At 47.5% G+C, this 27,028-nt stretch overlaps 1 protein-coding gene across 3 annotated transcripts in view; it reads left to right on the top strand.

The window, feature by feature from the left end:
• Window positions 1–7,873: 7,873 nt before the first annotated feature.
• The window catches only part of ATP10A (ATPase phospholipid transporting 10A (putative)), a 189,149-nt gene continuing 169,994 nt past the window's right edge, over window positions 7,874–27,028 (top strand). Inside the window, exons 1-2 of one of the 3 annotated variants that reach the window (XM_070774988.1) lie at window positions 7,874–7,968; window positions 10,177–10,728. In XM_070774988.1, coding sequence (XP_070631089.1) covers window positions 10,283–10,728 — 446 coding nt within the window. In that variant the 5' untranslated portion in view covers window positions 7,874–7,968; window positions 10,177–10,282. Of the gene's footprint in view, window positions 7,969–10,176; window positions 10,729–27,028 lie in introns of those variants that run through there. The other 2 variants (XM_070774986.1, XM_019983170.2) reach the window with 2 other exon arrangements.

Raw genomic sequence — 27,028 nt, 5'->3', positions numbered from 1 at the left:
GTTAATTTGAGAGGTGCACCAAGGGATAAGGGATACTTCTATATTTATTTGGATCTTTCTGTATCAACTCCGTAAAAGGTCACATTGACCAGCCACATGTTCACATGTTTTTCATCTATAACATGGGGATGAAAATCCTTCTGCCTCAGGGCAGGAGGATGGAAATAAAGTCTAGGAAGTGAGCAAAACAGGCTAAGCAGGTGGTACCTGCTCCCCAAACATTAACCATTATTGCTGCTGTTGTTGGGGTTTGTTACACTTATTTGCTTATGTTTCAAGCTGATTTTTAATATTTTTAATTCAGTTCAGTTCAGTCGCTAGTTGTGTCTGACTCTTTGTGACTCCATGGACTTCAGCATACCACGCCTCCCTGTCCATCAGAAACTCCCAGAGCCTACTCAAACTCAAGTCCATCACGTCAGTGACGCCATCCAACCATCTCATCCTCTGTTGTCCCCTTCTCCTCCCGCCTTCAATCTTTCCCAGCATCAGGGTCTTTTCAAATGAGTCAGTTCTTCACATCGGGTGGCCAAAGTGTTGGAGTCTCAGCTTCAGCATCAGTCCTTCCAGTGAATATTCAGGATTGATTTCCTTTAGGATTGACTGATTTGATCTCCTTGCAATCCAAAGGCCTCTCAAGAATCTTCTCCAACACCACAGTTCAAAAGCATCAATTCCTCAGTGCTCAACTTTCTTTACAGTCCAACTCTCACAGTCATACATAACTACTGGAAAAATCATAGCCTTGAGTAGACAGACCTTTGTTGGCAAAGTAATGTCTCTGCTTTTTAATATGCTGTCTTGGTTGGTCATAGCTTTTCTTCCAAGGAGCAAACGTCTTTTAATTTCCTGGCTGCAGTCACCATCTGCAGTGATTTTGGAGCCCAAAAAAATAAAGTCTCTCACCATTTTCATTGTTTCCCCATCTATTTCCCATGAAGTGATGAGAACAGATGCCATGATCTTAGTTTTCTGAATGTTGAGTTTTAAGCCAACTTTTTCACTCTCCTCTTTCACTTTTATCAAAAGGCTCCTTAGTTCCTCTTCACTTTATGCCATAAAGGTGGTGTCATCTACATATCTGAGGTTATTAATATTTCTCCTGGCAATCTTGATTCCAGCTTGTGCTTCATCCAGTTCAGTGTTTCTCATGATGTACTCTGCCTATAAGTTAAATAAGCAGGGTGACAATATACAGCCTTGATGTACTCCTTTCCCAAATTTAGAACTTGTTCCATGTCCAGTTCTAACTGTTGTGTCTTGACCTGCATACAGATTTCTCAGGAGGCAGGTAAGGTGGTCTGGTATTCCCATCTCTTAGAATTTTCCAGAATTTGTTGTGATCCACACAGTCACAGGCTTTGATGTAGTCAATAAAGCAAAAGTAGATGTTTTTCTGGAACTCTCTTGCTTTTTTGATGATCTAGCGGATGTTGGCAATTTGATCTATGGTTCCTCTGCCTTTTCTAAATTCAGCTTGAACATCTGGAAATTCACGGTTCACATATTGCTAAAGCCTGGCTTGGAGAATTTTGAGCATAACTTACTAGTGTGTGAGATGAGTGCAATTGTGTGGTAGTTTGAATATTCTTTGGCATTGCCTTTCTTTGGGATTGGAATGAAAACTGACATTTTCCAGTTCTGTGGCCACTGCTGAGCTTTCCGAATGTGCTGGCATATGGAGTGCAGCACTTTCACAGCATCATCTTTTAGGATTTGAAATAGCTCAGCTGGAATTCCATCACCTCTACTAGCTTTGTTCGTAGTGATGCTTCCTAAGGCCCACTGGAATTCACATTCCAGGATGTCTGGCTCTAGGTGAGTGACCATACTATGGTGGTTATCTGTGTCATGAAGATCTTTTTTGTACAGTTCTTCTGTGTATTCTTGCCGTCTCTTCTTAATGTTTTCTGTTTCTGTTAGGTCCATACCATTTCTGTCCTTTATTGAGCCCATCTTTGCATGAAACTTTCCCTTGATATCTCTAATTTTCTTGAAGAGATCTCTAGTCTTTCCCATTCTATTGTTTTTCTCTATTTCTTTGCATTGATCACTGAGGAAGTCTTTCTTATCTCTCCTTGCTATTCTTTGGAACTCTGCATTCAAATGGGTCTATCTTTCCTTTTTTCCTTTGCCTTTAGCTTCTCTTCTTTTCACAGCTATTTGTAATGACTCGTCAGACAGCCATTTGGCTTTTTTGCATTTCTTTTCCATGGGGACAGTCTTGATCCCTGTTTCCTGTACAATGTCACGAACCTCCGTTCATAGTTCATTAGGCACTCTGTCTATCAGATCTAATCCCTTAAATCTATTTCTCACTTCCACTGTATAATAATAAGGGATTTGATTTAGGTCATATCTGAATGGTCTGGGGGTTTCCCAACTTCCTTCAATTTAAGTCTGAATTTGTTAATAAGGAGTTCATGATCTGAGCCAGTCAGCTCCCAGTCTTGTTTTTGCTGACTGTCAGCGCTTCTCCATCTTAGTCTGCAAAGAATATAATCAATCTGATTTCAGTAATGACCTGGTAATGTCCATGTGTAGAGCTGTCTCTTGTGTTGTTGGAAGAGGCTGTTTGCTACGACCAGTGTGTTCTCTTGACAAAACACTGTTAGCCTTTTCCCTGCTTCATTTTGCACTCCAAGGACAAATGTGCCTGTTACTCCAGGTAGCTCTTGACTTCCTAGTTTTGAATTCCCATTCCCTGTAATGAAGAGGACATCTCTTTTGGGTGATAGTTGTAGAAAGTCCTGTAGGTCTTCATATTTTTCATTAGGTATCTTACATTTATCCTAAAGATAAGTCCATTGGTGATTCGTAACATTTTCAAATTGGCTTTTACTTATACATGAGAAACCTACTGATTGTATGTTTTTATCTAGCAGTTGGCCATATTACTAACCGCTTTTTTGGGTATAAACTGTGATGTTGCAAAGATCACAAACTGTGCCTTTTTATTTTCCAATGTTTATACCTATACCTAGTACTATAGGGTGTATGCATACATACATACAGTCGTGTCCAACTCTTTGCAATGCTGTGGACCGTAGCCCACCAGACTCCTCTGTCCACGGAATTCTCCAGGCAAAAATACTGGAGTGGGTTGCTATGCTCCTCCTCAGGGGACCTTCCCCACTCAGGGATTAACCCCATGTCTCCTACATTGGCAGGTGGGTTCTTTACCACTAGTGCCACCTGCAAAGCCCAGTACTATAGGGCAATAAACTGTGAATAAACTATAGATAGTTGCTTTGCAATTCTACTTTCTGATTTTAACTTCTTTTTCTAGCCTTATTGTTGTTGTTTAGTCTCTAAGTCATGACTGTTTCTGACCCCATGGAATGCAGCAGACCAGGCTTTCCTGTCCGTTACTATCTCCTAGAGGTTGGTCAAACTCATGTACATTGAGTGGGCGATGCCATCCAACCATCTCACCCTCTGTTGTCCCCTTCTCCTCCTGCCTTCAATCTTTCCCAGCATGAGGGTCTTTTCAAATGAGTCAGTTCTTTGCATCAGGTGGCCAAAATACTGGAGCTTCAACTTCAGCATCAGTCCTTCCAACGAATATTCCTTTAGAATTTTCTGGTTTGATCTCTTTGCAGTCCAAGGACTCTCAAGAGTCTTCTCCAGCACTACAGTTTTATAGAATCAATTCTTCCCCACTCAGCCTTCTTTATGGTCCAACTCTCACATAGTCACATAGCTTTGATTATACGGACCTTTGTTGGCAAAGTTATATCTCTGATTTTTCTGCACTATCTAGGTTTTATAACAGCTTTTCTTCCAAGAAGCAGGAGTCTTTTAATTTCATGGCTGCAGTCACCATCTGCAGTGATTTTGGAGCCCCTGAAAATAAAGTCTGACACTGTTTCCACTGTTTCCTCATCTTTTGGCCATGAAGTGATGGTGCCAGATGCCATGATCTTAGTTTTTTGAATGTTGAGTTTTAAAACAACATTTTCACTCTTCTCTTTCATGTTCATAAAGATGCTCTTTGGTCCCTCTTTGCTTTCTGCCATTGGAGTGGTATCATGTGCATAGCTGGGATTGTTATTTTTCCTGGTGATCTTGATTCCAGCTTGGGATTCATCCAGTCTGGCATATCACATGATGTCCTCTGCATATAAGTTAAATAAGCAAGCTGATAATGTATAGCCCTGTTGTACTCTTTTCCCAATTTTGAACCAGTCAGTTGTTCCATGCTCAGTTCTGTTTCTTCTTGACCTGATACAGATATCACAGGAGACAGGGATGGTCTGGTATTCCCATATCTTTAAGAATTTTACACAGTTTGTTGTGATTCACAGTCAAAAGTTTTAGCATAGTCACTGAAGCAGAAGTAGATGTGTTTCTGGAATGCCCTTGCTCTTTTTATGATCCAACAGATATAAGCAATTTGACCTCTGGTTCCTCTGCCTTTTCTAAATCTAGCTTGTATATCTGGAAGTTCTTGGTTCATATACTGCTGAAGTCTAGCTTGAAGGATTTTGAGTGTTACCTTGCTAGCATGTGAAATGGGTGCAATTGTGCAGAAGTTTGAACATTCTTTAGCATTGCCTTTCTTCAGGATTGGAATGAAAACTGACCTCTTCCAGTCTTGGGGCTACTGCTGAGTTTTCCAACTTTGCTGACATATTGAGTGCAGCACTTTAACAACATCATCTTTTAGGATTTGAAATAGCTCAGCTGGAGTTCCATCACCTCCACTAGCTTTGCTCTCAGTAATGCATTGTAGTAATGCCTGCTAAGGCCTACTTGACTTCACACTCCAGCCTTGTTGAACAAATTTAAAAGGTGTTAGTATTTTTTTTCTATACTATACTATGAATAAAAGTTAATCTATTTTGAAGTTTCAGCAGAGTTTGTCTGTTAAATGTTCTTCTTTGGGTGCTTTCAAAGGATAGATTTCTGAGAACAGTTTCAAGATCTTCTGGGGCTGATTAATATATTCAAAATGTTTTCTAGCAAACCATGTAACCCACAAGAGATTAATTTCCAAAATATACAAGCAGTTCATAGAGCTCAATATAAAAACAACAAACAACCCAATAAAAATATAGGCAGAAGATCTATATGTATCTTTCTGCAGAGAAGACCTACAGATGGCTAGAGACACACGCAAAAATGCTCAACATGGCTAGTTGTTCCCGTTGTTCAGTCTTTCACGTTCCAGGGAGGTTATCTTCACATGGGCTATTTCCTAATTTCAGGTGTCAGCATGTCCTTCTTGCATTGACTGTTTCTCAAGTAACTTTAATTCAAAATAACCGATGTGCCAAAGTGGCATATTCTGCTCCCTCTCATCCCCAAGTAATTAACAACTAAACTCTTAAGTGTTACTCTTGGTTCACTTCTCTTTCCTCATCCAAACATCCAATCTGTTGGCCAATCAATCAGCTCCGCCCAGAAGACACAATTGCTGTTTTCTGCTGTCCCTCCACTGCCTGGATCTAAGCCACCTCCTAGTGAATCCACTGTCCTGCCTGCTCCCTCAGGGCTCGTAACCTATCTTCCCTCTTTCAAAAGGGAAAGTCAGACAAGTCAGACTCTTTTATTTCATGCCTCTGCTTGGGGCACTCTGCGACTTCCTGCTGCCCTTGAAGCAAATCCAGAGAAATCCATCCCCTCCAAAAGCCCAGGCCCAGACTCGCTGTCCTCACCTGCACCTCCTCTGTGACCCGATGTCCCTGGCTCGGCCTTCTGCTGAGCTGGGCCGTGTGTACCAGGTCACTCTGCCTGCTGAACCCTGATTCCCAGTAGGGCGGCCATCTACAGCACCGCCCCCATCTAGGCTCCTCCTGCCTCAGGAACTCAGGTTTCAGCTGCACACCCCCAACTCCCTTCTCCCTTTCAGACCTCACCCAGCCCCACCAGCAGGGCCTGCTTGCCTGAGCAGCTAAGTTGCTGCCTCCACCTCGGCCACCCCAACCCGAGTCACCTCCAAGGTCACTGCCATAGCCTCTGACAGCCTCTGTGCTGCTTCCACCCCTTTGCGCCCTCTTCACACAGATGCCAATGATCTTTGCAAAGTTGAATGCAGTTCCATTAGGTTCCTGCCCATTCTCCTTCTCACTCAGCTAAAACGCAGAATGCTCACCAGGGTCCTCAGGGCCCGCAGCAGCCCAGCCTCCAGCCCCCTTGCCAGGCCAACCTGCGGGATGTGGAACCCACTCTGTCCTGCACTTGGTGTCTCCTCCCCCAGACATCCACGCGGCATCTTTCCTCACCTCTCCTCGGGCTGCCTGGAGACAGCCCTAGCTGTGGGGAGCCGAGCACGACTCCTGTGGGTTCACTGTGCCCGCCACGTCCTGTGCCGCCGGGAGAACCCAGCGTTCCTGAGAGCAGGACTTAGTGGTGTGCCCAGAGTCTTCTTTAGGGGCTGCCTCTGTCATTGGATACAGGTTCCAATACATGTGTGCAGGGTGGGGTTTTTTGACACCAGCCCGGTGTCCGAGAGTTCAACTCAATTCTGACACCATCTGCCTGAAGGGAGTATGTGATCCCACAGGGCAAGGACTCAGTCTCATAAGACCGCCTGCACTTCAGGCTCCAATCGCAAGTTCCCCTCTGTCAGCTGTACTCCTGACAACAGCTCAGCTGCAGATTCTAGCCACAGACTGGCAGTTCAGTTGATTTGCTAGAGTGGCTCACAGAACTCCTTGAGTTCCACTGATTTGCTAGACTGGCTCACAGAACTCAGGAAACATTTTACTTACTAATTACCAGTTTATTATAATCAGATATAACTCAGGAATAGCCAGGTGAAAGAGGCACCGGGCAAGGTGTGGAGGAAGCTCTGACCCACACCCTTTTAGAGCCTTCAATGCTTCCAGAATCTCCACATGATCCCCATCTTAGAAGCTCCCCAAACCCAGTCCTTTGGGTTTTTATGGAGGTTTCATTACAGAGTCATGATTAAAACCTTAGGTTATTGGTGATTGATTCAACCCCCAGGCTCCCTCCCCTCCCGAGAGGTCAGGGGGTGGGGCTGAAAGTTCCAATCCTGCAGATGGTTCCCTGGCAACCAGCCTCCATCCTCAGGGGCTTTCCAAAAGTCACTTAAGTAACATCAACCCAGGTGTGGTTGAAAGGGGCTTGTTATGGATATCAAGACACATTTATAGCTCTTATCAATAAGGAAATCTAAAGGGATTTAGAAACTCTGTGCCAGAAATGGAGACAAAGCCAAATGGTGTCTTGTTGTTGTAGCAGGCCAGGCCTCTCCGTTCCTCACCATCTCCGCAAGTTTGCCCAAGTTCATGTCCATTGCATTGGTGATGCCATCCGTGGTACCATCACAGTATCACACTGCCTCTTCTACTAGAATGTTAGATTCATGAGACAATTCTCCCCTGTGGTGTCAGTGCCTAGAACAATGCCAGGCACACACAAGGTGATGAAGAAGTATTTGCTGAGTGAGGACAATGAAAGACATTTTCCAGGGGCCAACAGTAGGGCCTCCTTAGAGCTTGGGGTCCAGATGGCCATCCCAGGAGTCCATCCAAGCCTCGTCCTGGCCTAGGAAGCTGAGTCTGAGAGTTCAGCTGACAGAAGATATCTGAGCCCATAACCCCTGCAGAGCCATCTATGAGAGGCTTACATACCACTGCATACATGTCAGAACAGAAGTAATTCCATGAGGTTCAATGGGTCACACAGTGTGGAAATCTTCCAGGAGACCACATGAGCTAGGCCTTAGTGGAAATACTGAAATGGGATTGATGAAGAGAGGTGGGGAGAGGTTCCAGGCCTTTGGAGCAGTGTGACTCACAGAATCTTGGAACCTTAGAGTAGAATGTAGATGGGGATGAAGAAGGCCTGTTCTGAGGAGGGTAAGGAGACCTCTCCCTTGGGCCTGGTGGGGACGAGGGCAGGGCAGAGTCAAATCAGCAAGTTGGTGCCAGTTCCCCTAAAGGCCTCAAGGAACCTCTGCCTGAGGAGCCAGCCTTTGACTCTGTAAGCTCCCGGGTAAGGAAATAAAGCGAAGCAGTCAAGGAGGTCAAGTAACTGCTTTGGCCCCCTGGGGACTAACTGTAGCTTGGAGACTGGAAAGCAGGGAGACCCGCTCTCAGGCCCCGGGAGGGCTGGGAAGTAAAGAGGGCCAGCAGGCTCTAGGACCTTGGGAAGCCAGGGGATGAGGGAAAATGTGGATCCGTAAGTTAATCACTGGAGACCCCAGAAGCTGTGGTTCTTGGTGGGCTGTTAATATTCAATTTGAGATGCCACTGGCCCACTCTGAGATCTGATTTCTTTCTCGGAAAATGCAGGCACTTCAGTCAAACCTTTCTCTAATCTGGGCCTCTACACACCTACCGGGTACTCCCAGGAATTGGGGGGAGGGAAGAGCCTTGATCTGTGACACAGACTTTCTTAGTACCTGTCACTCTACCTCCCTCAAGCTGGATTCTAGTAAATACTGTGCTCCATGCCAAGGTTCCCTGTAGAGGTGTGGCCCCTGGCCTGGCTGGATGGGGTGTAGGCCAGGGTACAGAGGTGAGGACCATCCAGAGAGAGGGGCATAGGGAAGAGGTAAGTGATTTACACAAAGCCAAGAAAGTGACTTGTCAGCAGGCACCCAAGGGAGGAACCCAGGCTGGGCCAGGCTGCTGAGTTGGTCCCCTCGGAAATGACAGAGTGCTCCAGCGCAGGGAGAGATATGAGGTGCTGACTTGCAGGAGGAGGAGGAGGCGAACAGTTCCCTTAGTCCAGACAGGCAGCACCCAAACGTGCTCGTCTTATTGTGGGAAAGGGGACCCCTTTCCAGGGCCTGAAACTGGGCTCTTGTCTAACACTCGGAAATGAATTGTCGGAGGAGACACACCTACTGACAAAGCAAGAGATTTTACTGGGAAAGGGTGGAGAGCAGAAGGGTAAGGGAACCCAGGAGAACTCTGTCACATGGCTCGCAGTCTCAGGTTTTATGGTGATGGGATTAGTTTCTGGGTTGTCTTCAGCCAATCATTCTGACTCAGAGTCCTTCCTGGTGGTGCATGCTTTGTTCAGCTAAGATGGATGCCAGAGAGAAGGATTCTGGGAGGTGGTCAGACACGTGGTGTCACCTTTTGACCTTTCCCAAACTCTTCTGGTTGGTGGAGGCTTATTAGTTCCCTGTTTCTTACCAGGACCTCCTGTGGTAAAACAACTCATGCAAATAGTTACCATGGTGCCTGGCCAGGGTGGGCGGTTTCAATCAGTGTGCTTCCCCTGACAATCTCACCCAAATTCCCAGCCATGGTCTGCCAGGAAAGACATCCCTAGTTCTCACACTTGGACTTTTAAAGGGGAAGACAAGAGAGTCATGGCCATCGTTGACCTGCGGGCTTGCCCGCTTGGGACGCCCTGACCTTCTGGCGCGGCCCGCCCCGGGCGGCCCTCGCTGACCCCCGGGGTCCTGCAGGGCGCCCTCTGCGCCAGCTGCCACTCCAGCCACAGCCTCCTGGGCCCTCCCTTCCCAGCAACCAATGCTCCGTCAGCGTCTGGGTCAGAGAGGCCACTTGAGAGCCAGAGCACAAAAGGTGTATTTTCGCCCTCACGGTTTACCAGAAAGGAAGACTGAAATAGAGCAAACCAGCCTCCCTTTGCTCAGCGAAATATTCCTCCCTTCAATTAAGGGGAAAAAAAAATCCTATTTAGGGAAATAAGGAACGGCAGCGATGGTCATGGAAGTTCAGTCTGGTTCACCCAAGAGGTTAGTGTAAAAGGGCAGGGTACCGAATTGTCCAGGCTAAGAAGAATCCTCTCGGGGTCCCGGGGACAGATGTCCTCAGTAAATGAGCTTTAAAACTCGGAGCATCGGTATGCTCTGGCCCATGTGCCTTGTGATTCTACCTGGTTCCAGGAGGCGGTTGCCAGCCGGGTCCCACAGACCCATTCCCAGGGGGCCGCGGTGCCTCCCACACCACGCCGTCTCCAGTCTCCTCCGGGGGCGGGTGCGCTTGCCGAGTCCGGGGCCCGCACTGATGCTTCCGGGAAACGAAACTAAGCCGCTCCAAAGTTTCCACCTTGGCCTCGGCTTTTGGTTTCCCGCTCTCCGCGGGGTCCCAGGCGGGGCGTGGGGTGGGGCCGGGAGTGTCCGAGCGGAAAGGCCGAGGCGGGCGCGGAGACTCGGGGCCCGGGCGGCGGGCGGGGCGGGGCGGGGCGGGGCGGCCGCTGACCGAGCTCTCGTGCGTCCCGCAGGCGGGGAGCCCGCGCCGCCGCGCCCGGGCCGCCGGCGATGATCACCTAGGAGGCTGGCGCGGGCGGGTGCGAGCGACGGAGCAGCCGGGCGCGGCGACACGCGGCCATGGAGCGGGAGCCGGCGGCGGCGGCCGAGGAGCCCGGGCCCCCGGGACGGCGGCGGCGCCGGGAGGGCCGGATGCGCACCGTGTGCTCCAACCTTCAGCCGCCGCCGGGCGCCGAGGAGCCGGCGGGCAAGGGGGCGCCGCGGCGCCGGCTGCGCGGGGGCGCCCAGCACCTGGCGGACAACAGGCTCAAGACCACCAAGTACACTCTGCTGTCTTTCCTGCCCAAGAACCTGTTCGAGCAGTTCCACCGTCTGGCCAACGTGTACTTCGTGTTCATCGCGCTGCTCAACTTCGTGCCCGCGGTGAACGCCTTCCAGCCCGGCCTGGCGCTGGCTCCCGTGCTCTTCATCCTGGCGGTCACGGCCTTCAAGGACCTGTGGGAGGACTACAGCCGCCACCGCTCCGACCACGAGATCAACCACCTGGGATGCCTCGTCTTCAGCAGGTGAGCCGAGCGCGCGGCGCGGGGCGGGAGACCGCGGACGGCCGCCTTACTCCGGGCGGGCGGAGGGTCGAGCCTCAGGGGGCTGCGGCCCACGCGGGGACCCTGCGGCCCGGGGCGCTGAGACCTGGAAGCCCTCGCAGAGGTCCGGGCGTGGGGGTCCGCAGTCCCTGAGTGTCCCTCAGACGTCGCGTCTGAGCCTAGCTATCACAGGGCTGGCATCCCGCGGCTCCTGCTTTCTTAGTAAAAAGGAGAGAAATTCCCTGGCGCCCCAGCTTCAAGTCCCAGCCCCAATCTTGTCCAGGCTCCGAGGGCCAGAGTGTTGAACGACTTAAGCAACCTACACAGGAATGTAAAGCTCGGTCTCAGGTAACATCTCCTTTCGGGACAACAGAGTGAAACTGCCACCAAGTTCTGACATACCAGGCACACATCAGATAAAAGGGCAGCGGGGTCCATTCCCTTTGTGAGCTGGGAGCCGGTCACCCAGCCGGGTGCCATCCCGCGGAGCTAACTGCATAGTTTTAAAATATTAACCCGTTTCCAGATGGAAAGACTGAGACCTTGAGGACTTTTTCGAGCCTTGTGCGCAGTTAGTCCCAGGGAGTGTACTTCTCTGGGTTCCTGCTCCTTCTCTCTCCCTGCTCCTCCCTAAAGTTTTGGACCCTCAGGAGAGACCCGTCTGGGACGCTGCAGTCTCTTCTCTCCCTACACTCCCAAACCCTGAGAGCCCCTTGGCCGAAGACCCACCTCGGAGCTGTGTCTGGTGTTAGAGTCCACCTCACGGCCACACCCTTCTGGAAGGCAGATGACCTTGCTCCCTGTCCAGAGCTGAGCCACTGTTTCCCTGCTGCTCGCTTTGCTCGAGCCTTGGTGTCCCGACTGGTTGGGACCTCGGAGGTGAAGGCAGTTAGGCTTGGTCAGCCTCCAGGAAGCCCCTTGTCCTCTCCCGGTTATTCCTGCCTCTTAGGTTAGCTTCGAAGAATGCCTTTGAGGAACTCTGACCCTCCTGGCAACATTGATTGTTGTTTTACAAATTACCCTTGTTTTACAAATGAGTGAACAGGGGTTCAGAGAAGTTAAGTAACTTCCACACATTTCTATGTAGTACTACTAAAGTTTGACCCAGGTCTTCCCAACTTCATAGCTTTTACAGTATTCTGGTGCTTATGTTTTTTAAAGTTATATAAGGATCGCCTGAGAAGCTTATTAAAAATAACAATTTAACAGTGGGAATTAAAAAACTGAACAAACCAACAATTCTCAGGCTCCATCCAAACACATCTGACTGACTCTTCTGGGTCTGGGCCTGGAGGTCTGAGTATTTAATGAGCACAGAGGTGATGTTTCTGTCACGGCCCACGTTTGAGTGATGCTGCCTGCTTGCTGTCAGGGGTGCCCGTTGGCAAGTCAGCAAGCGTGATGCGATGGGCAGGGCCGTGGGATTTCCTGGCTCCTGTTCCCCCTGCATCTGAGGAGGGAGGGGGCACCCTAACCCAGAGGCCCTCCATTCCAGCCTGTTGTGTGCTCTGTGTACTTCAGTATACTCCGCGAGACCTGGTGGGGCCCCAGGTTCTGTCTTTACATGCGTACCACCCTGTTCTTCCTCAGCTGCTACTCCTGTAGCCAGAAATACTTAGGCCTCAGGAAACCATTTATTTTCAGCTGACAAAGTCAATTGACCCTTATAACTACCGTCACCCCCAACATGCCCATGACCTCCCGCATTCCCCTCCTAGTGGAATCCCAGAGCGACCTCTGGTCTCCGTGACCTCAAAAGGCTTTCTGGAATTCTGAACGCTTCCCCTTCCCCATGGACCTGCCTGTCCAACATTTTCTTTTCCTGACCTGGGTTCTCAAAAGCTGAGTATGGTCTTTGGTGGGGGTAGTGGGGAGGCCTCCGGGACAATGGTGCTTTCAGGCCCCAGCGCCTCCCAGCTCCCAAGTTAAATTCCTTGAATGCTTTCTGGGGAGAGAATGGGCCTTCTTCCTGGGGAGGTTCTCTGGGTGTGAGATGGTGTCAGCTGTGCGCAGAGAGGAGGCCGTCTGCGGGAGAAACTCCTTCAGGCCCAAAAGTCTGGGATGGCTGTTTTCAGTCCTGGGCTGTGAGTCATTGTATGTCTGAGCCTCCCCGTCCTCCCCACCGTCAGGCCGGAGTTTGTTCAGGGTCTTTGGTACCCACAGGGACAGTGATCCGATGCGGTGCACAGCTGGGATCTGTCCTGTGTCATGTCATTGCTTTGGTGGACATGGAGTGGGCCTTCTGTAAACGGTGTCCATGCAGCAAGAGCAGACTTGAGTTGGGGAGGCCTGCCACTGTCTCTGGACGGCGGCTTCCCTGGGATGCCCCATGTGTCCTGACTGCAGTGTGCAGTGAATTAGTTATTTGTATCATTATTTATGTGGTGTGTCCCCATGTCAGGGTCTTCTTTGATGGCTCAGTGGTAAAGAAAATACCTGCTATGCAGGAGATGCAGGCTCAGTCCCCTGATCGGGAAGATGCTCTGGAGAAGGGAATGGGAACCCACTCCAGTATTCTTGCCTGGATAATCCCATGGACAGAGGAGCCTGGCGGGCTACAGTCCAAAGGCTCGCAGAGAGTCAGAATTGACTGAGAACACACACACACGTCCCCATTATGGAGCCCTTGGGTGCCTTCTCTGTGGGAACCCCGCGTCAGGCTTGCTGGAAGTGCGGGTTCCTGGGTCCTGCCCTACCACTCCCTGACCCTGAGCTGCTGAGCCCCTGGAGGTGGGAGAACTGGTGGCCACAGCATGCCTGGGTTTACACACACAGACTTGTGCAGAGGTCCTCTGTCTCCTTGGCCTGAGCCCATGGCGTCATCTGGATCTCAGGCTGTGTTTGGGAAAACTCTCCTGAGCCGCAGCAGCGGGACGAGAACACAGAGGCTGGTGCTTGGAGCTCTGGTCTTCCCTGTGGCCTCGGCCCTGGGAAGGCCAGGCGGCGTGGGATGGGGCAGGCACTGAAGTCATTTTTGGTCACACAGGCCTTCCTGTGAGGGTGACGGCTGGCTGGCAAAGCCATCTCCTCTGGGCACAGGTGGAAAGAAGGAGGTGACAGTCCCATCCCCATTCGCTCCGGACGTGGCCTCAGGTTTCTCCTGCTGTAGGGCTTGGACTGTGCTTTAGCCTGCAGGCCTGAGTGAGCCTCCCGCGGGGACAGGCCTGATGCCCCCAGGGCTGGGGAAGGGGCAGCAAGTGACCACGGGGCACAAGGCTGGTGGAGCTGATGGGGGGGTGGGAGGCAGGGATGGGGCCAAGAGCCAGCCAGGAGGAGGACGGGGGTTCTCGTGGAGGGAAGGCAGAGCCTGTGATCAAAGGAGGGGCCGGGGGGATGTGGGGGGTTCTTGTGGAGGGAAGGCAGAGCCTGGGATCAGAGGAGGGGCCGGCAGAGGGGTTGGGATGTGGGCAGTTCTCGTGGAGGGAAGGCAAAGCCTGTGATCAGAGGAGGGGCTGGGGGTATGTTGGGGGGTTCTCGTGGAGGGAAGGCAGAACCTGTGATCAGAGGAGGGGCCGGGGAGATGTGGGGGGTTCTCGTGGAGGGAAGGCAGAGCCTGTGATCAGAGGAGGGGCCGGCGGAGGGGTTGGGATGTGGGCAGTTCTCGTGGAGGGAAGGCAAAGCCTGTGATCAGAGGAGGGGCCGGGGAGATGTGGGGGGTTCTCGTGGAGGGAAGGCAGAGCCTGTGATCAGAGGAGGGGCCGGCAGAGGGGTTGGGATGTGGGCAGTTCTCGTGGAGGGAAGGCAAAGCCTGTGATCAGAGGAGGGGCTGGGGGTATGTTGGGGGGTTCTCGTGGAGGGAAGGCAGAACCTGTGATCAGAGGAGGGGCCGGGGAGATGTGGGGGGTTCTCGTGGAGGGAAGGCAAAGCCTGTGATCAGAGGAGGGGCTGAGGGTATGTTGGGTTCTCGTGGAGGGAAGGCAGAGCCTGTGATCAGAGGAGGGGTCGGGGGACACTGGAGAAGAAATGTTCCTGAGAGGGCATTTGCCAGAGAGAGAGGATGAGTGGAAGCCCAGGGTTCCAGTGCTTACCCGCCTGTTCAGCCTGAGCGACGAGGTTGCCGGTTAAAGGGAGCAAACCTTGCCCCTGCCGCTGGAACCCAGTGAGCCTCATCAGGGCGCAGGCTGAGACGGGGTTCCGGGCGGACGAGGCCCTGCCTGGCCCAAACTCTGCACAAGCCCCTGCCTCACCTGCACCCCGTTTCTAGCATGTCAGTGGGTCCTGGCCCATGTCCACACAACCCTCATGCCCCTGATCCTGTGGACCTGGAGGAGCCGACACCTTGTCCTGTGGCCCCCACCTTCCGCCCAGCCCTGCCTACGTTCTTGGGTAACGTTTTCCCTTTTGCTCCTCTCCGCTTTGTGATGACTCAAACCTGGGCACCTTTCGGTGTCTGCCTCCAGGATGACGGCAGCAGCAGCATTTCTGCCTGAAATTAGCCCGTGGTGACTTTTCCCTGAAGGTTTTGAGCTTCTGGGGCTCTGGCCCTTTGGTGTCTGCCGTCATCTTTTGGGAAAACAGTCAGGGCATGCCCTCATGCTTCTCTTGGAATTTAACTGGTGTCCATCCCTTTCCTTTGACTCTCACTTGGCTTTCCCAGCTCATCAGGGGCACCTGTTCAGCCTGCTTACCCTGGGCTCCACGGCTTCTTTTGTCAGAAGATCCTGAAAGGGACCCGACAGAGTCTCCCCATTGTTGCTGTCCATTTATCTTGTCTCGAACTTCCTTTCCCGCCTTTCCTGGAGAGTCCAGCGTCTTCCTCACCAACAGCAGAAACGTTTTGCCCCTGGGAAGCACAGCACCTTTGTCTTATTTGGAAGAAAATATCTGAAGAAGCAGGGATACCAGTACAAGGCCCCGGGGGACAGGGGTGCACCGGAACAACGTGTCTTCTTGCCGCAGGGACATCTGGCTGGTGTGCTAGGTGGGGGGACTCTTGAGGAATATTTGGACATTGCCATTCATGTGGTTTTGGAAATAATTTTTCTTTTGATACTTTTTTTCATAAATGTGGTCCAATTATAGAAACAGAACCGCTCTTTCCCTAGAAACTTGTTTGCCCTCCGGGGATAGTCTTGTTCAAGGGAAGGTCCTTTTTATACTTGTTAATGTGAGCCAAGTGCTTTAGTGAGCGGTTCCCCTGTAACCTGATGGTCCTGTTTTCACACCTTCATTTCACAGGTGAGGAAACTGAGCTTCAGGGCTTGATAGCCGCCTTAGGGCTGCCTGCTGGGAGATGGCAGAGCCATAGCCTGAGTCCAGACTCATCCTGCTGTGACTCTCAGTTCATTATTTTCTTGTACTTGCCATCTCCACCCCCAAGAGCAGTATGCTTCATTTAAAAAGGAAAAAAGACTTTAAAATTTAGTTCATCTCAAAGTATTTTCTAATTTTCCCAATGGTTTCTTCTTTGACCTATTTTATTTAGGAGTGTTTTAATTTCCACATATTGGTGACTTCCCCAATTTTTTTTGGTATTGATTTCCATTTGCATTCTATTCACACAGATATAGAGCAGTACATAGATAAGGAACCTTTGTGTCTCCATCACCTAGTTTAATAGTTAGCACCTCATGACAGCACTGTTTATCTGTATCCCGCTCACTCCCTTCCCCCTTTTATATTGAAGCACATTCCAGACTTCAGAACATTTCTTCTGTAATATTTCAGCATTTATTTTTAGAAAAGCTACAACTTTAAAAAAAAACCAAAACTATCACACCTAAAGAATTAGTTTTAATTCCTTAATATTATTAAATACCAAACCAGTGTTCACATTTCCACTTGTCTCATAAATGCCGTATTTCTTTATTCAATTTGTATGTTTGAATCAGGTCTCATTGCTATTGGCTGATCTGTCTCTGAGATCTCCTTTACTTGTAATTCCCTTGTAATTCCCTTCTCTCTCTCTTCTTCCCCTTGCAACCTGCGTTATTTATCCTGGAGGGCTTCCCATAGCTTGAATATTGCTGATTTCTGTGGATCAGGTAACACACTCCTTTCCACGGTATTCTTGTGAGGGGGTAGGTGGGTCTTGATGCTTCATCAGAGTTTCATCAGTTTTGATTTTCGAGGAGGAGCGATCGAAACTGCACCTAGCGGTGGTGCACTTCCCTCATAAGGGACACAGAGTTCCTTGGTCCGTCTTTTTGTGATGTCAGCAGCCATGGTGATCATTGACTACCTCCATTAATTTGCTGGAGGTTATGAAATGATGGTGGGCCTAATTCTTTCATTTATTAAATATTATTCATAATACTTTCATAAAAAGATACTTCCTTTCATCTACTATCTGGTTTCCCAGTGGCACAGCTCATAGAGAGAGATGTTTGATTTGGATCACTCACATCTTCCATTGGGAACTAATTGGCTTTCTAAAACGTTTATAAACTTTTTATTTTGAAATACTTTTATTAGACTTTATAGACAAGTTGCAAAAGCAGTATATCCTTAACCAACATTCCTCTCATTTTAATGTTTTACTTAGCTGTGTTACAGCGGTCAAAACTAAAAAATTAACATCAGCACAAAGCTATTAAATTAAGTTTAAAAAATATATTTATTTTTTTTATAATAAAAAAATAAAAAATAAAATGTTTATATATGAAAAATAAAAATATATTTTTACTGAAGTATAGTTGACTTACAATGTTTTGGGTGCACAATAAGGTAATTTAGTTATACAAATGTATATGTTATTTTTGAAATTATTTTCCATCAAAATATTGACTTTAGTTCTCTGTGCTATATGGTAAACCTTTGTTGCTTCTTTCATATCTATTTTTTAATTAGAAATCTAGCATTCTATTCATACTAAGTCAAACAAATGTAATCAAAATGTAATAATTTTTTTAGTTAGACAAAAATCCATACGTTTTGTAAAATATATATATTATACACATTTATATATATGTATATAAAAGCTTTTCTACTACACTTGATAAAGTCTTGAGAAAGAACATCAAAAAAAAAAAAGAGATGGAGAAATCAGAGAACATGAACTAAATGAATAAGAGCACTGAATATGAAATATAAAAAGTGAAACAAGCTAGATCAAAGTAGAAGATCATCATATAATCTAGTTTTTAAGCATGACTGCTCACTGGAAACATCTGGACTCGAGAAAAAAGCAATACTTGAGCATTTGTATTTTTCAAAAAACTTCAAGATAATTCTGATATGCATCTGGATTTTAAAAAGGGATTACAGGTTTTTCTATTAGATCCTAGTTTTGATGGTATGCAGTTCTATTATTTTTATGTTGACCAATCATGATAAAATGGTATTACGTGAGTAATAGTTACATAATCACAATAGTAAAAGATATTTATCAGTGTTCACAATCAATAGCCAGACAAAAAGGAGAAGATAATTACAATTGCAAGCCATATCAAAATGAATCTGCCACAGGTATAAAATAAAGAAAAAAAAAAAAAAAACAATTGCAAGCCATAATGGGAATATGATTAACTTAACAATATAAAATAATTACATACAATTTGGAGGAGGAGTCAAGCAGAGTGATGTGGTAAGTGGAAGTGCACACACGCACATGTTTTCATCCACCCAGCCAGTCTGTGTTTTTTGGTTGATGGACTTAATCCATTTTAAAGTAATTATTGATATATGTGATCCTATTACCATTTACTTAGTTGTTTGGGGTTTATTTTCTGCAGGTCTTTTCCTTCCCTTGTGCTTCCTGCCTAGCGAAGTTCCTTTAGCATTTGTTGTAAAGCTGGTTTGGTGGTACTGAATTCTCTTAACTTCTGCTAGTCGGGAAAGCTTTGATTTCTCCATCAAATCTGAATGAGAGTCTTGCTGGGTAGAGTATTCTTGGTTGTAGTTTCTTCCCTTTCATCACTTTAAATATTCCCTTCTGGCTTGTAGAGTTTCTGTTGAGAAACTCTGGCTTGTAGGGTTTTCTGTTGAGAAATGAGCTGATAGCCTGATGGGAGTTCCCTTGTATGTTATTTGTCTTTTTTCCCTTGCTGCTTTTAATATTTTATCTTTGTCTTTAATTTTTGTCGGTTTGATTATTATGTGTCTTGGTGTGTTCCTCCTTGAGTTTATCCTGCCTGGGACTCTTTGTGCTTCCTGGACTTGGTTGACTATTTCTTTTCCCATGTTTGGGAAGTTTTCAGCTATTATCTCTTCAAATATTTTCTCAGGTCCTTTCTCTCTCTCTCCTCCTTCTGGGACCCCTATAATGCGAATGTTGTGCTTTTAATGTTGTCCAGAGGTCTCTCAGGCTGTTTTCATTTCTTTCCATTCTTTTTTCTATATTCTGTTCTGTGGCAGCGATTTCCACCATTCTGTCCTCCAGGTCATTTATACATTCTTCTGCCTCAGTAAATCTGTTATTGATTCCTTTAGTGTATTGCTCATCTCTGTTCTTTAGTTCTTCCAGGTCTTTGGCAAACATTTCTTAAATCTTCTCCATTCTTTTTCTGAGATCCTGGATCATTTTCACTATCATTATTCTGAATTCTTTTTCTGGAAGATTTCCTGGCTCCACTTTATTAGTTTTTTTGGGGGGGAGTTTTATCTGGTTTCTTCATTTGGAACATAATCATTCGCCTTTTTGTTTTGTTTAACTATCTCTGATTGTGGTTTTTGTTCTGGAGTCTGCAGGATTGTAGTTCTTTCTTATTCTGTCTACAAGCTCAGTCTTAAACCACACTTCTCCATCCAAAGAGGACTTGTTATAAATTGAGATATAATTTAAATACAGCACTGTGTAAGTTTAAGGTGTATAGCATAATTTGATTTACATATATTGTGAAATAATTACCATAATAAGTTTAGTTAGTATCCATCATCCTAGTTCACTTCATTTTAGTCGCTCAGCTGTGTCTGACTCTTTGTGACTGCATCCATCATCTCATATAGATACAAAAAAAAGCAAAAAAGAGGTTTTTTTTCCTGTGTTGAGAACTCTTAGAATTTACTCTCTGAGCAGCTTTCAAATATGCCTTACAGCAGTGCTAACTGTAGTCATCATGTTAGCACTATATTCCCAGTACTTATTTTTCTCATAACTGGAAACTTTGATCACCTTAATCCATTTCCCCGACCCACACCTCTGGTAACCACTAATCTGATTTCTCTTACTATGAGATTTTTTTTTTTTTTTTTCAGATTCCACATGTGAGTTCATATAGTGTTTGTATTTCTTTGTCTGACATTTCATATAGCATAATACCCTTATGGTCCATTTTTGTTATTGCAAATGGCAGGATTTCATATTTTTATGACTGAGTAGTATTCCATTGTGTATATGTACCACTTCTTCTTTGTTCATTCATTGGTCAGTGGACCTAGGTTATTTTCATATTTTGGCAACTGTAAATAATGCTGCTGTGAACATTTGTTGTTGTTGTTGTTGTTCAGTTGCTCAATCATGTCCTACTCTTTGCAACTTCATGACCTGCAGCACCCCAGGTTTCACTGTCCTTCACCATCTCCCAGAGTTTGCTCAAACTCATATCCATTGAGTTGGTGATGCCATCCAACTATCCCTCCTCCTCTGTCATCCCCTTTTTCTCCTGCCTTCAGTCTTTCTCAGCATCATGGTCTTTTCCAATGAGTCAGCTTCACCTTAAGCATCAATCCTTCCAATGAATGTTTAGGGTTGATTTCTTTTAGGATTGACAGGTTTGGTCTCCTTGCAGTCCAAGGGACTCACAAGAGTCTTCTACAGCACCACAGTTCAAAAGCATCAAGGTAAGGGTATGAGCATAAGGGTGCAGAAGTTTCTTTGACATAGTGTTTTCATTTCCTTTGTTAATATTACCCGAAGTGGAATTGTTAGCTCATGTGGTAATTCTATCTTTAATATTTTGAAGAACCTCCATACTGTTTTCCACAGTGGCTGCACCAATTTACACTCTAACCACATTGTGCAAAGTTTCCTTTTTGTCTTCATCCTCACCATTTGTTATCACTCTTTGTCTTTTTTGATAATAGCCATTCTAACAGGTGTGAGGTGATAATCTCATAGTGGTTTTGATTTGCATTTCCCTGATGATCAGTGATGTCAAGCAACTTTTCATAAATCTATCGCTATTTGTATATCTTTGAGAAAATGTCTATTCATGTATTTTTTTCTCCATTTTAAAATTTGATTAGTGGTCTTATTATTTTTAATACAATTCTTTGATAGCTTTCAGTATGGATGTGAGAGCTGAACTATAAAGAAAGCTGATCACCGAAGGATTAATGCTTTTGAACTGTGGTGTTGGAGAAGACTCTTGAGAGTCCCCTGGACAGCAAGGTGATCCAACCAGTCCATCCTAAAGGAAATCAGTCCTGAATATTCATTGGAAGGACTGATGCTGAAGCTGAAACTCCAATACTTTGGCCACCGGATGCGAAGAACTGACTCATTTGAAGAGACCCTGATGCTGGGAATGATTGAGGGTGGAAGGGGAAGGGGACAACAGAGGATGAGATGGTTGGATGGCATCACTTAGTGGATATGAGTTTGAGTAAGTTCCAGGAGTTGGTGATGGACAGGGAGGCATGGTGTGCTGTAGTCCATGGGGTCACAAAGAGTCAGACATGACTGAACGACTGAGCTGAACTGAGTGGCTTTAGATGCCCAATATGTCTGTTCTGTTTTGTTGTGCTGTGGCCTAGCTGGATCCTCATCTGATGGTCTTTCATTTTTGTGATTATCTATTCTGCTTACTCCTTGGAAGGAAAGTTATGACTAACCTAGATAGCATATTCAAAAGCAGAGACATTACTTTGCCAACAAAGGTTCGTCTAGTCAAGGCTATGGTTTTTCCTGTGGTCATGTATGGATGTGAGAGTTGGACTGTGAAGAAGGCTGAGCACCGAAGAATTGATGCTTTTGAACTGTGGTGTTGGAGAAGACTCTTGAGAGTCCCTTGGACTGCAAGGAGATCCAACCAGTCCATTCTGAAGGAGGTCAGCCCTTGGATTTCTTTGGAAGGAATGATGCTAAAGCTGAAACTCCAGTACTTTGGCCACTTCATGTGAAGAGTTGACTCATTGGAAAAGACTCTGATGCTGGGAGGGATTGGGGGCAGGAGGAGAAGGGGACGACAGAGGATGAGATGGCTGGATGGCATCACTGACTCGATGGAGTTGAGTCTGGGTGAACTCCGAGGGTTGGTGATGGACAGGGAGGCCTGGCGTGCTGCGATTCATGGGGTTGCAAAGAGTTGGACACAACTGAGCGACTGATCTGATCTGATTCTGCAGTTTTCATCCTTTCTGGAAGGAGTTGGGTGTCTCATTTGTGGGATGTATTTGCAAATATTCCATTATCACATTGACTGCCAGTCTTCCTAGGACTTGGTGTTCCTGGGCCAGGGTGGAATATGGTATGTGATGCCTTTGCCTCTGGATAGTCAACACTGTTAAGAACCACCCTGTCCTCAAGACCAGTCAGGCCCTCATTGAAAAGCACTTTTGGAAGACATTTTTAAAAATAATTTTCTTTATTTATTTTACTTTTGGCTCTTCTGGGTCTTCATTGCTTTCACGGCCTTTCTCCAGTTGTGGAGATCCAGGGCTACTTGTTAGTTGTAGTGTGTGGGCTTCTTACTGCAGTGGCTTCTCTTTGGTGCAGGGCGCAGGCTGTAAGGTATGTGGGCTTCAGCAGTTGTGGCTCCTGGGTTTTAGAGCACAGGCTCGGTAGTTGTGGTGCTTAGTTGCTCTGTGATTGTACGATTTTCCTGAATCAGAGATCGAACCTGTGTCTCCTGCATTGGCAGGTGGATTCTTTAACCACTGACTACCAGGGAAGCCCTGGGGGACATTTTAAAGACAAAACCTATTCACATTTCCAGATTCCTTGACTTGGGAAGATTCAGGGGACCTGTGTGTCTGCCAGAGTCCCTCCCTTCACAGTGGGGTGGTCCAGCTTCTTGCTGAATTTCCATAAGGAGGGAGCCCAAAGTCCTGATTTGCTCAAGACTTACCTTGCTATATATAGTGCACTGAGACTTTACAGGAAAATGGAGAAGCTATTTTGGTCTTTGGTTTTTTAGAATACACTTGGCTTGGCTTTCTATGTTTACTTATTTTGGATTTTCCCAGGGCACAGTTAGTACACGTTGCCCCCCAATATACCCTCTGGTTATTCTTCCACTGGGGATAATGTATGTTGAAATACTTTGCCCAGCAAACTATTTTCATTAGGTAGTAATGAATTCCTTTGCCCATTTAAATTCAATCAGAGGCAACTGAAGCACCCTTAATGAGGTGATTCCCTCGCTAGCAGTAAAATGCTGGGCAGGTGCATCTCTCTCTGGCCCAGTCTCCTGCTTTAAACAAGAGGGTGGACAGTGGCTGCTGGTCTGCGGTGGGGAGTAAGTGAGACACTGCACAAAAAGGCAGAGCCAAGGCCGGACAGGCGGGCCAGGGTTTGACATGGTTAGCTGTGGAGGAGCCTGGTAGGCTGCAGTCCATGGGGTCGTGACTAATCGGACACGACTGAGTGACTTCATTTTCACTTTTCACTTTCACGCATTGGAGAAGGAAATGGCAACCCACTCCAGTATTCTTGCCTGGAGAATCCCAGGGACGGCGGAGCCTGGTGGGCTGCCGTCTATGGGGTCACACAGAGTCGGACACGACTGAAGCGCCTTAGCAGCAGCAGCAGCATTACAGCTGGGGCTTCCCAGGTAGGTCAGTGGTGAAGAATCCGCCTGCAACGTGGGAGACCTGGGTTCGATCTCTGGGTTGGGAAGATCCCCTGGAGAAGGGAAAGGCTGCCTACTCCAGTATTCTGGCCTGGAGAATTGCATGGACTGTATAGTCCATGGGGTCGCAAAGAGTCAGACAGGACTGAGCGACTTTCTCTTTCAGTGTTACAGTTGTTACAACTGCTACTGATGATCATTGTCGCTAAGATCTTTTGGTTAAAATTTTCTTTTTTGTTTTTAATTGAAGTATAGTTGATTTACCATGTTGTATTCAGTTTCATGTATATGTATACATTCTTTAAAAATTTTTCCTTAATGATATTTTACACTGAAGTAGATATACTTTTAGTCAAAACAAACACCTTCATCATTTAGTCTGTGTCATTTTATCCTCAGTAAATGGGCCGGTTTTTGAAAGCATATTCAAATACTGAAAGTAGCTTGCGGACTCCTATTGCTAACTTCATGGACTCCTGGTAATTTTGGGATGCTCCTGGTGGCTCAGATATCTTCTTAGAAATGCAGTTCATTGAAGAAGCCCTATAGGGACACTGTGATGTTAAGGCATTATTTGTTTAGATTAATAATTCAAAGGCAGTGTATAAGTCCATTGGATGTAGTAACAAACCCTTTTTTAAAAGACATCAAATGAATTAAATTTGTTGACCTATTTGGTGATGTCTTTGAATTTCTCATTTTTGCTTATCAACCCTTAAATAAAAGGCAAAACAGCAACAATTACAGTAGGTCCTTGGTTTTCAAAAGGAAAACAAGTCTTGAGCGGCCAGTGTGGCTTTCTCCAGTGACATGCTTGCAGGAAGAAGAGACTTTATGACCCTTTCTGACATCCCAGAGCTTAGAAGGATAGGAACATCCAGTTAGCTCAGGATCTGCCTTGATTTTTCTTCTGCATTAGGTTTCCCTGTTTCAGAAACTGACTTTCCTTGAAAGGCACCAGGGTGTTCTAAGACAGGAAGGTGGGCTGAGTCTTCAAAGTCTGCCCCTTCCAAAGCCCACTGGGTCCCTGAGCACACTACTGCCCCACCTCCCTGCCTGTGTTTCTTCTTTGCCTTATCAGTGCTTTTCTGATGGCAACTTCTGTCCCTAATGGACTCCAGTACATGAGAGCTTAATGAAATGGGAGGAAGCTCCAGCTGTCCGCAGGCACTTTTCAGGCCTTTTCTGTCCCACCCTGTGTTTTTGTGTGCCTCTTTGACAGCTAAAGAAAAGCAAGTTCAGGAGAGTTTAGTTTGGGTTCCAAGTTCTCTCCTTTGTCAGATGGGACCTTGGGACTCTTGGTGGCGTTGGTCAGCTGCAGATGGAGATGGGGCACGGCATGGGCCCATGGGTCCGTCCTGAGCTGCCCAGCCTTTCTGTCCTGCCAGCCTCCTTCAGGTGGTGCCCAGAGGCAGGGTCCCATCCAGACAGTGAGCGGCCAGAACAGGGTGTCCCGGGTGTGCAGAGGGCGTGGCCCCTTCCCAGTCCCGCTGTTCTTCGAGCAAACACGCAGACAGGCCTCGCCCTTCGCCCTCAGCCAAGTGGGAAGTCATTTTCATTTCAGTCACAGAATCCATCCACTCTCTCTGACCTGGTTGTCTTCAGGCCCGGTCACTCAGGAAACCTGTTACTCAGAAAGCTTGGAGTAAATCTGAGGCACAGAGACAGAGCAGGCGGAGAGTGAGCCTGGAAGGAGGCAGTGTCCTTTTGGGATGCTCTCAGCTTTTGTCTTTCTGAGCAAAGAAGCCATCTGTAAACGCATCCAAGCGGTTTGTTCTCTCTTCATTTAACAGCCTCAGGGTGCCCATGGCATGTGTCTACTTTCTGAAAGAGTATTGTATTAAACGGCATGGTAGTTTAGTAGATATGTCTTGCTTCTCACGACTAATTGGTGATTACCTGGGCCTTCACCTTTCGTACTGCAGTTATCATTCTTTTATTTTCTGTCTATATTTTGCTGTGATACATTTTAGTCAGATCAGATATGTGAGACCATTCCCTGGCATAGTAACATTTTCCACTTACAGTGTTTTTTTTTTTTAAGAAAGAAAAACTGTTGCTGTAAATGGGGTGGGCAGTCTGGCTCACTCCGTTGGTCTGGCTGCTGTGTCGCCGTCTCTGCAGGCCACCCCTTGCCCGTGCTCTGGCCCTTCACCCCAGCTGAGCCCAGGCTCTGCCGCAGGATGGTCCTCTGCTTCTGTGTGCACTCCCCGGGGCGCCCTGCTTCTGGCCTGACTGTCCCCTCTGTCTCATCGGTTCCTCTGTGCCTTTGCGGGAGCTCTTGCACAGTGCTGTGGGCAGGGGGGCGCCCCGAGTCTGTTGTTCTTGGCTCTGATCCCAGTCACTGCAGGCGGTGACATCCCTTCTTTGGGACCATGCTATCCTTGTCTTTTTTTTTTTTCAGGCTTTTTTTGTTTTTGTTTTTATTTTTATTTTTTTCTCTTTTTTTTTTTTCTAATTTTATTTTATTTTTAAACTTTACATAATTGTATTAGTTTTGCCAAATATCAAAATGCAGAAGCCTTGACATGGGGCTTTGCATCCTCTAAGGGCGGTGACTCCTCTGGACCAGCCAGTTCCTAGAGCGAGAGACTGGCCTGTGAGTGTGTCTTTCGTATGCAAAGTAACAATCCAGAGCCCACGCCCTACACGCCCTTTTTAAGAAAAACTGTTGATTTATTTGACCCTGGCCCACAGGGTCTCTGTTGCCTCTTCTGGGACCTTTCCTGGCGGTGCACTGATGCTCTGATCACGGCATGTGGCTTTAGCTGCTCCACGGCGTTTGGAATTTTAGTTTCCTGACAAGGCATCAAACCCTCATCCCTTGCAAGGTGGATTGCAAGGTGGATTCTTAGCCACTGGACCACCAAAGGAGTTATCAGGCTGCCATGCTCAGGGCCACCAGCCTGGTAGCAGACGGCTGGGGACCTACGTCCCAGAGCCAGTGATGTTGTTCCCGAGCCTGGTTACCCTGCCTGGCTCTGCCCTTCCCACGGAAACCACAGTGAAGGCTCTTGCCCGTGTTTCCCTCTCGCTCCTCTGCCTCTTGACTTCCCCGGTGCTTTCCCCACGGCTCCTACTCTTGGGAACTGTGAGAGATAAAGTCCTTTTTCACTGGCAGTGTCTCCCGGTCCACTGGCCTCCACACCTGAATAACAGTGACCCTGCCTTAAAGCCTGTCTCCCTGCAGCCACTGTCTCTGGCCCCCTTTAACTTCCTTGTCATGTGCGCTTGACTTCTCCTCCTGAAATACTTACTCCTGCTCGGTCCCCGCCTCTCTCGTGGTCTCGCCTCTTGGAACCTCCTGGTGAATCCCAGCATTCTGTGCAGCAGTGTGCTGAGCTGCAGCGCTGGCCCCTGTGCGGAGGCCACTGGCCCACACTTGTAGCCCCCACCCCAGCCCTCTCCCCACCCCACCCCTTTTCTGCAGGGCCTGGGGAGCACTCCCCCCTGCTGCTCTTCGCCCGTGCAGCAGGGGCCCCTGCTCTGTGCCCTGCCTCCCTGCACGTGCTCTGCCCTGCTCTTGGGGCAGGTTGGGCAGCAGCCAGGTCTCACTGTCCGTGCAGTGCCGCGGTGACAGGGCCTCAGCATCTCTGATCTGACGAGTGGAC

Source organism: Bos indicus, chromosome 21 (genome assembly GCF_029378745.1).
Source record: "Bos indicus isolate NIAB-ARS_2022 breed Sahiwal x Tharparkar chromosome 21, NIAB-ARS_B.indTharparkar_mat_pri_1.0, whole genome shotgun sequence".
NCBI classification, from domain to species: Eukaryota; Metazoa; Chordata; class Mammalia; order Artiodactyla; family Bovidae; genus Bos; species Bos indicus.
Note: the sequence above shows the minus strand (reverse complement) of the source record. Positions and strands in the feature narration are given on the sequence as shown.